This window comes from Cucurbita pepo, chromosome LG04 (genome assembly GCF_002806865.2).
Source record: "Cucurbita pepo subsp. pepo cultivar mu-cu-16 chromosome LG04, ASM280686v2, whole genome shotgun sequence".
Classification (NCBI taxonomy): domain Eukaryota; kingdom Viridiplantae; phylum Streptophyta; class Magnoliopsida; order Cucurbitales; family Cucurbitaceae; genus Cucurbita; species Cucurbita pepo.
The window spans coordinates 6671614-6681958 of NC_036641.1; the positions used below are offsets into that span (position 1 = coordinate 6671614).

General features: G+C 37.2%; 2 protein-coding genes across 2 annotated transcripts; one reads left to right on the forward strand and one right to left on the reverse strand.

Annotated features, from left to right (window-relative positions):
* The first annotated feature begins 823 nt into the window (after positions 1-823).
* Positions 824-5320, forward strand: LOC111792453 (acetyl-CoA acetyltransferase, cytosolic 1-like). The gene is made up of 14 exons (XM_023673933.1): positions 824-955; positions 2325-2387; positions 2505-2603; positions 2686-2859; positions 2945-3050; positions 3187-3325; positions 3406-3483; positions 3559-3624; positions 3833-3918; positions 4058-4157; positions 4258-4368; positions 4460-4501; positions 4645-4731; positions 4970-5320. Exons 2-14 carry the CDS (start codon positions 2345-2347, stop codon positions 5057-5059), a joined length of 1221 nt encoding a protein of 406 aa, XP_023529701.1. The 5' UTR covers positions 824-955; positions 2325-2344; the 3' UTR covers positions 5060-5320.
* Positions 5321-5788: 468 nt separating this feature from the next.
* Positions 5789-10189, reverse strand: LOC111792507 (transmembrane emp24 domain-containing protein p24beta2-like). The gene is made up of 5 exons (XM_023674021.1): positions 10027-10189; positions 9681-9898; positions 7635-7821; positions 7442-7549; positions 5789-6179 (listed from the first exon to the last, which is right to left on the reverse strand). The coding sequence occupies exons 2-5, from the start codon at positions 9894-9896 to the stop codon at positions 6046-6048; spliced, it is 645 nt and encodes a 214-aa protein (XP_023529789.1). The 5' UTR covers positions 9897-9898; positions 10027-10189; the 3' UTR covers positions 5789-6045.
* Between the last annotated feature and the right edge of the window lie 156 nt (positions 10190-10345).

Genomic DNA, 10345 nt, shown 5'->3' on the forward strand with positions numbered 1-10345 from the left:
CGATATGAATGTTAATCATGTGAGTATGAGTTATGATTATGTACGGGTGTATGCTAAGTTGCACCGTATCATCGAACCAGTGGGACCTTATGTTACTCTATTTCGTGTTCCTTTTTTTTTGTTGGTTTCGATATTCTCGAGCATGTGCCTGCACATAGCTAGGTCTAGGAAGAATTAATACTCGCCTAGAAGGTTTATGTGCATTTACACGACCGTGTATAAGTAAATGTACATCCAATTTTGTTCGAAAAAATGTGAGATTTAAGACCAATCATGATAGTTATCGTGATGTCCTACATTGGTTAGGGAGAAGAACAAAACGCCTTTTATAAGGGCGTGGGAACCTTCTCGTAGCAGATGCGTTTTCAAGCCTTAAGGGGAAGCCTGAAAGGGAAAGCTCAAAGAGGACAATATCTGCTAGCGGTGGGTCAGGGTCGTTACAAATGGTATCAGAGCCAGACACGGGACAATGTGTCAGCTTTCTCGTGTGGGACTGGACGATTGACACGTTTTTTAAAGAACGAAATTTCATGCATGTACACTTTTTTAGTCAAACATTTTAAATATATTTTAATTAATAAGATTAATTTTTATAAATTTAGGACCATACGTGGATTACGGTCAGGGTCACGGGCACGGGCACGGTAGTGAAGTTACCAAATCCGGAGGTTAGAAGAAGGCAAAAGACGAAAAATACAAAAAGTCTTAGGGGTAAAAGGGACAATTCGCTACGCCTCTGCTTTCTCGTATAGCGCTTGTTTGGCGGTTATCAAGATTTCCCCCCCTCTCCCTCTCTCTATATATATTAGAACAACAACAACAACACACCAGCAATTTCGAATTTCCAGCAACAAATTCATTCAGCATCACCAAATTTGATTCTTCTCTCTAACTCTCTCTTCTGGTTAATCGATTTCACGGCGGTTTTCTAGAACTCAGAGAGTGAAGGAAGGAGGTAAGTGAAAGCTTCAGCTCTGAGTATATTTTCGAAATCTGTTTTGGCATTCTTGTTTGTCATCTGCCTCTGTTATTATTGTAGTGGTTGTTGAAAATTTGGAAGTATGATTGTTTATAGATCTGTACTGGTTGATCTGAAGAAGCGGGATTCTGTGAGTGTGAGGGGGATTTTTAGTGTTTGTTGTTGTAGATCTTGCTTCATTTCTTGTTCAATCTGCTTCGGATGGTTTTTCTGAGCTGTTTCGATGATTTGGTAGTCGAATGGTGATGGATGTTCTGGATGCGTGTGTGATTTTTTTATTGTGATTGTGATTGGAGTTCCTTTTTTGGAATGAATGAAATGCGATGGTTGTTGATGATTAATGGCGACTTTGATGTACGTATTTATCTGCATTGAACGAGAACGGTTTCGTTTTAAGCGCTTTTTGGTTTTTGGATTTAGTTTTTGAAATTTGGAGGATTATTGTAGAAACAGAAAGCGAAGATATTATCGTGTGATTTTTTATTTGACTTCATTGTTTCTTTTATCCTCTTTTTCTTCCTCCTCTTCTCTCTTGTTGAGTGGGGATAGTAAATTTAATTGATGCCGTAAAAAGATCGCATGATTTAAAAATTGTTAACTTTTATGAGACGAGCTATTTAAATATCATTTTATTAAAGACTGTAATATTATAAATTCTTGTGCTTAAAAAAATTTAATCTCAAGTGGTATAGAAATACGAGTTTGTTTTCTTTTGCTGACGAAAGAACTGGGAAGCTTGTTGTGTTGATTGAATTTGATAAACTGTAATGAAGCCGAACTCGAGAGCTTAATTTCGCTCTGTTCAAAGAAACCTTCAATAATTGCGTTGTAATTGACTTCCAACTTGAGTAATATCTTCTTGGTGGAATTTCTATGAATTGCATTAGCATGTATTTTCTTAACTTGGTGAAAATGTACTAATTGCCAATATTGAGCAAGCTATTTGAGCTTTTAGATGTTTATCTTAGAGGTCTGCATTTAAAGGCCACTGATTGATTAACATGTGATGCTTTCTCACGTATTCAAAATAAATGATTTTGGGAACCGATGACTTTGTTTCAATGAGAGGAAGAAAATGAAAAAAAAAAAATAATAATAAAAAAAATAAGAAATAAGAGGTACTTCACTTGCTTTTCAATGTACAAAATCCGATAAATCACAGTTAATAACAGTAAGTGCCTCACTTTATTGTTATTATTATTCTAATCAGAGGAAGAAAATGAAAAAGAAATAAGATTTTATGTCCGTGATTCATGTACAAAATCTGTCCATATTTGATTAAGGTGGTGTAAGATGTGCCTTACTGTTATTGTCTCAGAACTGTTGAAACTTTTCAATGGTATAGGTTTTCTTCCTTAGCATACCATGGTTACGGCAGCAGCAGCAACGGATTCGATAAATCCAAGAGGTACTTCACTTGCTTTTCAATGGAAATACCTAATCAAAGCCTACTGCTTTAAGATATGGCACCTCTTTCCTCTTTATTTATTTTTATTTTTTTGACATTCGACATTTGGTTGTATAGATGTTTGCATAGTTGGTGTTGCACGCACACCAATGGGTGGATTTCTTGGTAGTTTATCATCTTTATCAGCCACCAAGTTAGGATCCATAGCAATTGAAGGTAATTGTGAAACCTCTCTCTCCTTCTCTGTAAATGGAGTTGACCAATGATGAAGTATTTTCCTTCTTTCTTTGACTTATAGCTGCACTCAAAAGGGCGAAAGTTGATCCTTCACTTGTACAAGAAGTCGTCTTTGGCAATGTTCTAAGTGCAAATCTGGGGCAGGCTCCTGCCAGACAAGCTGCATTAGGTGCAGGAATACCAAATTCAGTGATTTGTACTACTGTCAACAAAGTTTGTGCATCAGGGATGAAAGGTTCACATCCTTATCTTCATTCTAAGATTTTCCTCTCGGAACGATATTGATAGTCTGACAACATTTACTATTGTGATTATTTCAGCAACAATGCTTGCAGCACAGAGTATCCAATTAGGCATTAGTGACGTTGTAGTTTCTGGTGGGATGGAAAGCATGTCAAATGTACCGAAGTACCTTGCAGAAGCAAGGTTGCTTTTCTATTCTGAATTTCTCTTCTCATTCTCGGTGGCCTGAGCTCTAATTTGTATTCGTAAGCATAATTTAATGCTGAAAGATAATTTAATTTGTAAGCATAATTTAATTTGTATTCATGCTAATTTGCAGGAAGGGGTCTCGTCTTGGTCATGATTCTCTTGTTGATGGAATGCTGAAAGATGGTTTATGGGATGTCTATACTAACTCTGGCATGGGAAATTGCGCCGAGTTATGTGCAGACAAATATGAAATTACAAGGGAGGCTCAGGTATTGCTTGTAATGCATGTTGAGTTTGCGTTTGCTTTAGTTCTCTTTTGTTAACTGATTTAAAGCTGGATTTTGTGTAGGATAACTTCGCTGTTCAGAGCTTTGAGCGTGGTATTGCTGCCAAGGACAGCGGTGCCTTCGAATGGGAAATTGTTCCGGTTGGATTTCCTTCCATATCATTGCTTGGCTATTTCTCTGGTTCAAAATTACAAGTCTTCGCTATCTTTTTGCAGGTTGAAGTTTCTGGAGGAAGGGGAAAACCATCGACAACTGTCAATTCGGACGATGGCCTTGGAAAGGTACGCCCCTATCATCCATCTAGGTAGTGCTTACTGTTTTTCGTGCACCATGCACCCCGAGCATACAATTTTCGAACATGTACAAAAAAATAAAATTTGTTCAATCGCCTGTACAAGATAAAGGGGTCAGAATGTAACCAAAATGATTCTAGAATTCTTTAGCAAGCTGTTATTTATTTCTTTTGAAAACAAATTAATTTGATGCCAGTTCGACCCTGCCAAGTTGAGGAAGCTTCGACCAAGTTTTAAAGAGAATGGAGGTACCGTAACTGCAGGCAATGCATCCAGCATAAGGTAAAGGAAAGCTTTTCTTGCACATGTATTAGGAAGTTCATAGAAACTTATCACGCTTTATCGCCTGCGTTTATATGGATAAGTCGTGCCAGAGGATCAATCAAACTTATATCGAAGGTTGAAATTTTCTAATTGGCAGTGATGGTGCTGCTGCCATAGTTCTAGTGAGTGGCAAGAAGGCATTGGAACTTGGGGTGGAAGTGATAGCAAAAATCAAAGGATATGCTGATGCTGCTCATGTAATTCCTGATTTTCTTTCATCAGCCGAAGCATTAACGATCACATCTTTGATCTTCAAAGAACTTTGTACTAACAATAATAATGGGAATTGATTTGCAGGCGCCAGAATTTTTCACAACTGCACCATCCCTTGCAGTTCCAAAGGCTATTTCCCATGCTGGCTTAGAAGCTTCACAAATCGACTTCTACGAAATAAATGAAGCATTCGCTGTAAGATTTTCGTGACAGGCTCGAAATAATCAGTTTCCAGAACTTTGATCCTCAAATTCTTATATGTTCTATTTTATCGTTATTTCTGTAGGTTGTGGCTCTTGCTAATCAGAAATTGCTTGGAATCTCTCCTGTGAGTACTCATATGCCCTTCTACGGCCTCATTTGAATTGAATGATTTGAATAGGACTTGCATTTAGTTAGTCATTCTAAATGTGCAATCTTCCTTATAGTTATTATTTTACTGTCGTATTCCTCTTATTTCTTCATCAACAGGATAAAGTTAACGTACACGGTGGAGCCGTGTCGTTGGGACATCCTCTTGGTTGCAGCGGGGCACGTATCTTGGTCACGCTTTTGGGGGTAATTTATCTAAAATCTCTGCAATGTTACCCAACCTCGAAAAGTTATTGAATAAGACTGTCACTTAATAACTGTTGGATATGTACTCGTGCCTCTTAATAGCCACGAGCTATAAATAAGTGCAAAAATGTTAGTCACGTCGTGGAAGCATTATTGAATATTTCTCCATTGCTTTGTGTATACAAAAGTCGATATCTCTCACGACCGGTTATCGTACATTTTTTTTTTCGCATTACAGGTACTAAAGCAAAAAGGTGGGAAATATGGAGTTGGAGGTGTTTGCAATGGTGGAGGTGGTGCATCTGCTCTTGTATTGGAGCTTGTGTGAAGCTGTTCGAGTCTCGAGCGTATGCGTCAAAGAAAACCGATAAGGTAACGTGTCCGACCATGGTTCGTATTAACTTGTTGTCTTCTTTTTCCCCCTTCTGATGATGATAGGCTTGGAGATCTGGAGAAGTAGAGGCAATCAAGATGTGTAATAAGGTTAAAAGTGTATCGTATTTAGCCATTAGAAGTTAGTGATTATTCTTCCTTCATTCTCTGGTTCTGTTTTATTTTATAATAAATTAGAGTTTTTTTATTATTATTATTTTTCTGTTTATTTTCATTTTAAGAATAATTTATCTTCTGCTTCTATAATTCTCCTTTTTTCAATCCTATTTTTCTCAATTTAATATATTTTTGTATTTAATAATCAAATATTTTATTGCTATCAATTCAATTTTTTTAAAAATTAATTTTACTTTTTTTTTTTAAAAAAAAAAGTTAATTTATATTGTTTTATGTTTTTACAAAAGTATTTTAACTTTAATAAATTGGTAGTATTTTTAGCGAACTATCCCTAATTATCAAAAGAGAAATTTTGAGAGAAATAATAAATAAATAATAATTCAATTTACTTGAGAATAAAATTAGCTACACATTATACCATTATTATATGTAAATGAAAAATATAAATATAATTAATTGTATACAGTTATTTATTAGTAAATTAATATATTAATTTATTTTAGCTATAATATATATATATATACAAGAAAGAAAAGACATCAAAAAGTAGTCAATATTACCTCTCGTATGGGCAATAAAATGCCTAAACATCTCGAGATATTTGAGTATCATATATTCTTATAATAATTCAAAAATTCATATTTAAAAATAAAAATCTAATTCCTTCCCGAATTTCCACTAACAAAAGTAATTAAAAAAAAGAAAGAAAAAAAAAAGAAAAGAAAAAAAAACAGGAAGAAATAGATTAGCATATAATCTTTTACTGTGGGGGTAAAAAGAATGTTGGTGAAGTAAAAAGGGGGTTTAAACTCTGGAAGTGCCAAGCTTCCTTTCAAACAAGCGCTGCAGCAAGTAGACTTGGAGGACACTCGCCCCTACAAGCGCTGCTGATTCAAACATTGCCTTATGCATTGCCCTTTGGCTCATTGCTTCATTCACTGCAATCAAACACACCACAAATACATCACCCAACAAATCAATCTACTACCTCCAGTTTCATTCTTTCAAGATCGGTATTCGGATACAACTGGAAACGTGACCCGAGTTCCACTTGATACCCCTATGAGGTATCTACCATGGACTATATGCTACGAGTGTACCAAAAAAAAAGAACATGCGTTCAACCCAACCTGAACCGAACCGTACAAGTTTTAAGTAGTGGGTTGGTCAAGTATGTTGAGGATTGTTGGGAGAGGAGTCCCACGTCGACTAATCAAGGGGTTGATCGTGAGTTTATAAGTAAGGAATATATCTCCATTGGTATAAGATCTTTTAGGGAAACTAAAAACAAAGTCATGAGAGCTTATGGTCAAAGTAGACAATATCGTACCATTGTGGAGAGTCGTGGTTTATAACATGGTATCAAAGTCACCTTAACTTAGTCATGTCAATAGAATCCTCAAATGTCAAAGAAAAAAGTTGTGAGCCTCGAAGGTGTAGTCAAAAGTTGACTAAAGTGTCGAACAAGGGGTGTACTTTGTTCGAGGGCTCCATAAGCCTCAGGGGAGGTTCTATGGTGTACTTTATTCGAGGGGAGGATTGTTGGGAGAGGAGTCCCACGTAAGCTAATTAAGGAGTTGATCATGAGTTTATAACTAAAGAATACATCTCCATTAGTATGAGGCCTTTCGGGAAAACCAAAAGTAAAGTCACGAGAGTTTATACTCAAAGTGGACAATATCATACTATTATGGAGAGCCGTGATTTCTAATAAAATATGCACCTTAAACAATTGGGTTATATCCGAGATGTTGCTTAAGCCAACCCAGCCTACGAACCCGTGAACACCCCCAAGTTAAGCAAGGCTTCTCTGTTACTCGTAATCTTTCTTCGAATATCTTATACAACAAAACTTTGGTGTTGGGAGTAGCCATGCATCGGGAATCCTCCACCCCTACATGTACCTAAAACTTCTTTTGGAGAAATCATATAATCTAAGGCCCCGACTGATAACTATTTGGTTCCTTGTTTTGTCTTTTTAAAAATTAAGCTCATGCACGTTACTTCCACCTACGTGTTCCTTTACTTTGTTATCTACTTTCATAAACGATCTGAAATTCAAATAGTTATCAAACGGGATCTAATATGTCAAGTTTCAAAGTCACTCGATATCATCGAGGAAAAACTTCAACGTAGGAAATAAACTCCTAAGTCGATGTTGAAGAAACTATAAAAGCTTGAGACAAGTTCATCGACATACCTATTTCCTGGCGATCAGTCTGAGCCTCTAACCAATGCTGTTCAAACTGAATATTGTAAAGAGCCTCCTCCAGCTTAGATATTTGATCCATCAAAGGATTGAAATGCTCTGCAGGCATATGCACCAGTTTTGAGATTGATTTTAACTTGTAAAACAATGTCAGTACATAATAAAACATAGAATGGTATCTCACCATCTTTTGCATGCTGCTCCTGATAGGAAAAATGACCAACGTGCATATCAAAGTCGATCGTTTCGTGGTACGGAGACTTGTTCGTAAAGCAGAATCGATGAAGGCCTTTGTTGTGAACAACAAATTCATGTTTTTCGCTCGTCTTGTCTCGGACATCATGAAGATGTTCACCATTAGGACCCTTTATCTAGATTTCAAGCAAGAACATGGAATTAACAACAAATTCCACAATGGAAATCAATATAACACAAGGATTGCAAATCATTTCCCTCACAAGAGAAAAATCAGGGGAAAAAATCTAAGTTGATACCTATCCACGGTAGCCACCTGCCTAGGATTTAATACCCTATGAGTTTTATGCACAAGCAAATATCGTAGGGTTAGACGGTTGTCTTATGAGAGTAGTCGAGGTCCCACGAGCTAGTTTAGACACTAACGTAAACATAGAAAATTAAAGCATCTCCCACACACTCGCTCTCCCTCCCTCCCTACAAATCAAAGGATCTCCAAAAGGTAACTTGAAAAATACCACCTGGTCCACTTCATATAGCGAGATACGAAAATACTTGTTCCAGTTTTACTAATAATCCTCTAGCACTCCAAGAAATCAGACGTAGCTCTTATTCAGAAAGGAGTTTGTCTGTCTCTAACTCGCTCCAAGTCAATGTGTCTTCACAAAAATAACTTGAAAGTAACCACCCTTAATACGAAGATATATTAGTCGTTTTTGCTCCTTCTAGTTTTGGTATTAGGGTCTATTTGAAGTGACTTTCTAAATGCATATAAAAGGATTTTTAAGCGTTGAAAAAGTATTTTAAGCACTTTGAGAAGTCATTCCAAACATGTTCTACGTCTTCTAGCCCGGATGTAACTTTTATCGTTAGGATCTCTCTCTCCAGTCAAATCAAAACATAGGTCCTTGCCCTACAACAATCAAGACGCCACTTCCCCATTTGCATGAGACAAGAATTATGAATAACATTTCTCAAACGTAACAGATAACAACAGAAACACAAAACCTATGCATCTTGCTAGCCCAGTGTGAGATTTCACATCGATTAGAGAGGGGAATGAAGCATTCCTTATAAGAGCGTGAAAACCTCTCCCTAGTAAACGTGTTTTAAAAACCTTGAGGGGAAATTCAGAAGGAAAAGTCTAAAGATGTGAATATCTGCTAACGGTGGGATCAGGTCGTGACAGAATGGTATCAGAGCCAAACACCGGGCAATGTGTGTTGGATTTCGATAATCGCTAGGGAAATCCTTTATTTTCGGTGAGAGGAAATTGTCGACAGCAGGTTGTTGGAAGAAAAATAAAATGTGTAAAATAAGAGAGAGAAGGTCTGAAAGTTTGACTGCTCTTCAAAATCAGGTTGTTAAATCTTCTGAACAGATTTCCTATTTAACCTATCCTAAAAATGGGTGGAGAGTGGCCAACCGAATCTGTGCCACTTCCTATAAAATTGCCGTCTAAGAATTAGCTAATCCATTCGACGTGTTTGTCAAATGGTCAAATGGAGAATTAAATGTAAACGTGTGAATCTAAATAAGGAAAAACAAAGGTTTTATCTAACAATGTGCCAGTGAGGACGCTGGCCCCCAAGGGGGTGGATTGTGAGATTCCACATCGGTTGGAGAGGAAAATGAAGCATTCCTTATAAGGGTGTGGAAACCTCTCCCTAGTAGACGCATTTTAAAAATCTTAAGAAGAAACCCAAAAAGGACAATATCTGCTGGCGGTGAGATATGGTCATGACAGAATGGTATCAGAGCCAGACATTAGGAGGTGGGCCAACGAGGACCCTGGCCTCCAAAGGGAGTGGATGGTGAGATTCCACCTTGGGAAACGAAGCATTCCTTACGAGGGTATGGAAAACTCTCTCTAGTAAACGTCTTTTAAAAACCTTAAGGGGAAGCTCGGATGGGAAAGCCCAAAAGAGGACAATATCTACCGGCGTTGGGCTCGCGTTGTCACACCCGGTTTCAAGTTTTTTTAATAACAAGCTAAACAAAACAAAAACAAATAAAATGGAGGAAAGAATGATACCACAAGATCAACACCATCATCGCCATAGTGCCATGCTGAATCTGCCTTGATTACAACAAAAGAAACATGAACAGTATCTCCCTCATATTGAACATTATGAGAGAAACATTCTTCCCTGTCTATCACAAACCTAATCCCTTCTGATCTTCTCAAATTCAGCAGCAATACCCCCACAAACGCCATCATCACCACACATCTCATAGCCCATCGCTCCATTTCTTCAAAAATCGAAGAACCACATAGCAAATAACAAGAATGAAACAAAAACAAAGTCAAATCTTCAAGATCTGTGATGAACAAATTGAAGCAGAACGAACCAAAAAATGAAAAGGGTATGAATAATTACCTCAAAATATTGGAAATCCGGGGAAGAACAAACAATTGCCGCCAATTGGGGGAAGAGAGATTCTGGGAAACTGCAAGAATAAGTTACAAGAATGTGTTTGATCTGATAGGAGAAGAGGATTTTGGGTGAAAACGTGCGAGGCGGAGTTGGAGTTCGAAATCAAAATGCCTCAACTTATTACTCCATACGATACGGATACAATGTCCGATTATGACGCGTCCGAATTATATTGGATGGATGACGACACTTTGACCAATAAGAAATGGGTTCCTCTTCTCTCCTCATTCCAAGACTTTCTTTTTAAAAATGGAAACTTTTT

What these genes read in the sequence shown, in the direction of transcription:
- LOC111792453 (XM_023673933.1), top strand. Translation starts at nt 2,345, where the DNA reads ATGGTTACGGCAGCAGCAGCAACGGATTCGATAAATCCAAGAG. An exon ending in AAGTACCTTGCAGAAGCAAG is followed by an intron (nt 3,051 to 3,186) that starts GTTGCTTTTCTA and finishes GCTAATTTGCAG; the next exon opens with GAAGGGGTCTCGTCTTGGTC. An exon ending in TCTTGGTCACGCTTTTGGGG is followed by an intron (nt 4,732 to 4,969) that starts GTAATTTATCTA and finishes TTCGCATTACAG; the next exon opens with GTACTAAAGCAAAAAGGTGG.
- LOC111792507 (XM_023674021.1), bottom strand. Translation starts at nt 9,896, where the DNA reads ATGGAGCGATGGGCTATGAGATGTGTGGTGATGATGGCGTTTGTGGGG. An exon ending in ATGATGGTGTTGATCTTGTG is followed by an intron (nt 7,822 to 9,680) that starts GTATCATTCTTT and finishes CTTGAAATCTAG; the next exon opens with ATAAAGGGTCCTAATGGTGA. An exon ending in GACTGATCGCCAGGAAATAG is followed by an intron (nt 6,180 to 7,441) that starts GTATGTCGATGA and finishes GTTTGATTGCAG; the next exon opens with TGAATGAAGCAATGAGCCAA.